Below are 4,136 nucleotides of genomic sequence, written 5' to 3'. Positions count from 1 at the left end.
TAGACTAAGTTATTTACTAAAATTTTATTTAATTCTTACTTTTGTATTTATATTATGCCTAATTAATATAGCAATAAAATACTTAACTAATAATCCATATTTTAATAGTATATAAATTTTAATTTCTTAATATTATAAGGCAATATTTTAAAAAATCCTGAATTTCCCCTAGTGTGAGAAATGTGATATTTTCTCTAGGCATCATCCTCTTCTCTATTTTAATCACCACCCCTCCAATAAGTATGAATTTTAAAGTAAATTGCTCACTATAAAATCATCATTTCTCAGACAAAATATAATTTCTATAGCCTTCTATTTTGTTTGGTTAGAGAGCCATCAAATAGAAAATCAGACCCTTCTTGCCACACCCACCTGTCACATCTTCTCTTCCAGGATTTGTTAGTAGCTCTCTCTCTTGCATTTAATTTTATATTATCTGTAACCAGTAGAAATCCAAGGTTTTCATCTATCAAATGACGTATTATATAATGTTGTTATCTGAACAAGGAATTGTCAATTTCACTGTTAGTACAAGTTTCGTTCCCACGGGAAAGATGAGGACTAACTTGGTTGAATTTCCAACGGTTTTTGTCAAATAGTTAGAAAGCCAAAAAATTATTATAGTTATGGGACATTGTCTGCTTTTTGCATATTATTATTCTATGTTCTTTGGTGCATTATTTAATTAAATAAAAAGTATTTAGTGCATTATTACCATTAGTATAAAAAATAGTAGGGTTAAGTGTCATTGATAATCGACAGAAGAAAAAAAAGAAGAACTGGGTAAGTACATTATTTCTTGTTTTTCATGTTTATTCTTTATTTATTATTATAAAAGTAACTAAAATGTAATATTAAGGATCTCATTAGTTTAGTTAAGGTTAGATTAGGTAAAATTAATAATAATGATAATGTTTCACAAGGCATGGGAGTAGCTCAGACTCGGAGTAGCTCTTAGGTAATGTAATTCGATAGCGTAATGTGATCTCCATGTTCCCCAGGTGATTTACAACTTATAATGGCATGAATAGTAATAGTTAGTTATTCAAAGGGCAATCACAGAGCAATAAAACAATAATATTTAAGTATAAGTAGATATATACTGTTACGAGTTTAAAGCTACTTAGGATGAACAAATGTTGTTTCAATGTACAATTTGAAGTCATTCTAGAAAGAAAAAAATGGTAATTTAGATTTATTTAATTTTTTTTGGTGATTATGAAGTTGGTCAAATTGACTGACCCCATACAGAGTTAGGGTAGAGATAAAATATAGAGTTTTACTGAAAACAAACGTTTGAAATGTATTTAGGAGGTTTTAGAAATTACACAAATGATACTTAAGATTTTGTGAATGAAGAATAGTTTTTTAATCATAACATGAAAATAATTTTGCACTTGGACTAGTAAAGAAACAGACTCTATATTCACAAACAAATCTTTAGTAAAAGTACTTCATTAAAAATTTGACTTTTTGTGTACAAAAGACTTAATGTTTACTAAAAGTCTACCAAATTTTGTGAAGATACACTTGCTGCATTAAAAGTTATAAATACTTAACATGTGCAAATGTGTATAGGAACTCGTTTATTTTATACCGAGCTTGTTGCAATTACAGCGACAAGCCACAATTACAGCAGATGCTCCTTCCCTTGCACTTTTGGTACCATTGGCAGTATAGCCCTGTTGCGTTATGCAAAAGTATGGTGGTTGCATCATGGCACTTTGTGTCATTTGTTGCGCAGGAGCTGGTTATCAGTGTTTCTTCCGAGCCTGGATGCTGTCTCGGAGCAATCTACAGCTGCAGATACCACTTCTGTGTTTTCTTCTTCTGCTCCAGCACACAGTTCAATATGACCACTTTATACTGCATCACTACAGAAACTGCTAAGAGTGACAAGATGTCTCTCAGACTTACGTAGTTTTGCAGGGATTCACTCAGTACACTCTCAACAAACTTTTCAATGAATACCTCATTCTAATTTATGGAAGACATGCTAGGGAATTCCGTCCTATGCAAGTTTCTTAAATCATCCACGTAAGTGGACAAATCTTCATGGAGATTTCTGATCCTCAAGAGTGTTAAAACTCATGCACAACTGTGTCCCAATCATTGAGTTGCTTGTCGTTAACTGCATTAAGACATTGAGCATAGAACTGTCTAGACGCAAAATCACACATTGTTTCACCTTTCCCTGAATCTATCTATTGAGCTTGCTTCAAACATTTAAGAAAACAATCGTAATCCTCTCTAGTTATCCCTCTGAACACTGGTGGGTTCACCTGCTTCACTTCACCATCGTACGTAAATTGTGGTGCTGTCAAGTACCTGCTGTCAATGCACACTTTTTGTAAATTGTATAAAGTCCTACTTTATATTAAATGTTTTGTTTAACTAAGCAAGAAAGTAAAGTTTTTGATAAAGAAATATATATGAAAGTAGTTTTTCCTTATTTATAATTCCTCAAATATGATTTAACCATTGCTGATTAATACATCAGGTCTTTTTAAAAAGCTTTTATGATTTAAATCATACAAATGACCTCTCAATTTTCCAAGATGTACATATAAAGTTTTGCAGTTTCCTTAGTTTTTTATCTAGCACCTTGTTGCTATAATATGATGTTATAACATAAACAATTTATTTGACAGATTTGTTTTCCTTTTTATTTGTTCAAAATATGTTGGAACAAGGAAATTTTTGTTTTAAGTCTTTACAAATGCTAAGCCAAATAGGCTTCCTGGGTCGCTTTTGCTTTAATATGTCTTACAGCAAAAATTATATGTAGTGATTTCTAATATTCAAGATTAAAAATCTGTTAGAAGTATCCCACCATTACAAGTCAGTAAAAACATTGTTTTAACACTACCTCCACCTTATAAACCAGTAAAATGAAATTCCTAATAGTTCATTCACAATATTCAATTACTGTTACTCATGCGAACTTTTATTATGTGTGAGTATATGAGAAACTTGTAAATTGGTTTATATGTTAATAGTTTTGTAATTATGAACTCTCATGTTTTATAATGCATACGTCTTATTATAATTTATTTATTACTTTTTCAGGCAGGATATTCAGCGAATAAACTTTGAAGGCAAGATGTTCATCATCCATCTTCTCTTGAATGAGGTGAATCATAATTTTGTTATTGTTACTTCTGTGATAGCAGTATTCTGTGTGTAATTTCATGAGGTCTTAAGCAGAGAAAACAAAGTAAACAGGTTTTAAAATACAGTGTTAAGTAAGACTATAATGAATGTAAAGAAAGTATGACATTAATTACAGAGGATTTTATAATCTGTAAGAAAGTATAAAAAGAGTTTATACAGTTAATTTATCACTTAAAAGTAAACTGATTGAAATATTTAGAAAAGGAGAAATAGAACTGCCTTCTGAAAGGATTCAGCCCTCATTGCTTTAGATAATGTTACCTCATGCTTGATATAAAATATTTGATATGTAAATGCATGTTCATTTTTTTAAAAATATATAACATGTTCTTTGGTTGATTGACTTTCTTTACAACTCATAAGATATTTTTAACCCTATATCAATGGCAGTAGTTCATTATACCGACCCCCATATATATGAAGCTACAATTAGGTATGTTCACTATAACTAGCTACCTGTTAACCCTCATCATCACATTGAAAAGTTACGTTGTGGAATGCTTGGGATCAAAATAGACCCCGGCACAAAATTACCATTATAGTAAGCTCAGATTGAAATTCCAAAAATTAATTCCATTACAATTTTTATTAGGGTTAGCATGCAATGTGAACAACACAAAAATATATATGTATTCTAGAAGAAATATTTGACAAATCAAGAAATTACAATGTTTCTCAGTAAACAAACAAATAGTATTAACTCTTTCAGCACAGGCTCGATCCCTGGGATCGACCTTGTAACCATTTTGTGCTTGTTATAGTTTTCATGCTATAACTTTAAATTGATAAGCATATGTTAACAAAATTTGGCAGATTATCATTAAACATTACAATGTTTTCATATGCAAAGTACCAATTTTTTTTTATTAAGTCTTAAGGTTTGTTAAATGATGTTTTTCTCATGCCTTTTTTCTTTTTGCATGTTGCCTATCCAACATGCAAAATAATTTTCATTTTAAGAT

General features: G+C 30.4%; 1 protein-coding gene across 2 annotated transcripts in view; it reads left to right on the top strand.

Moving 5' to 3' along the window:
• The window catches only part of LOC106472911 (FERM domain-containing protein 5-like), a 51,610-nt gene that overhangs the window by 24,303 nt on the left and 23,171 nt on the right, over window positions 1–4,136 (top strand). For both annotated transcript variants that reach the window (XM_013933583.2, XM_022401454.1), the window contains exon 9: window positions 3,070–3,133. In XM_013933583.2, coding sequence (XP_013789037.2) covers window positions 3,070–3,133 — 64 coding nt within the window. The remainder of the gene's footprint in view (window positions 1–3,069; window positions 3,134–4,136) is intronic.

Source organism: Limulus polyphemus, unplaced genomic scaffold, assembly GCF_000517525.1.
Source record: "Limulus polyphemus unplaced genomic scaffold, Limulus_polyphemus-2.1.2 Scaffold5726, whole genome shotgun sequence".
Taxonomy (NCBI): domain Eukaryota; kingdom Metazoa; phylum Arthropoda; class Merostomata; order Xiphosura; family Limulidae; genus Limulus; species Limulus polyphemus.
The sequence above is the reverse complement of the archived record's forward strand: the minus strand, read 5'-3'. Positions and strand labels throughout refer to the sequence as shown.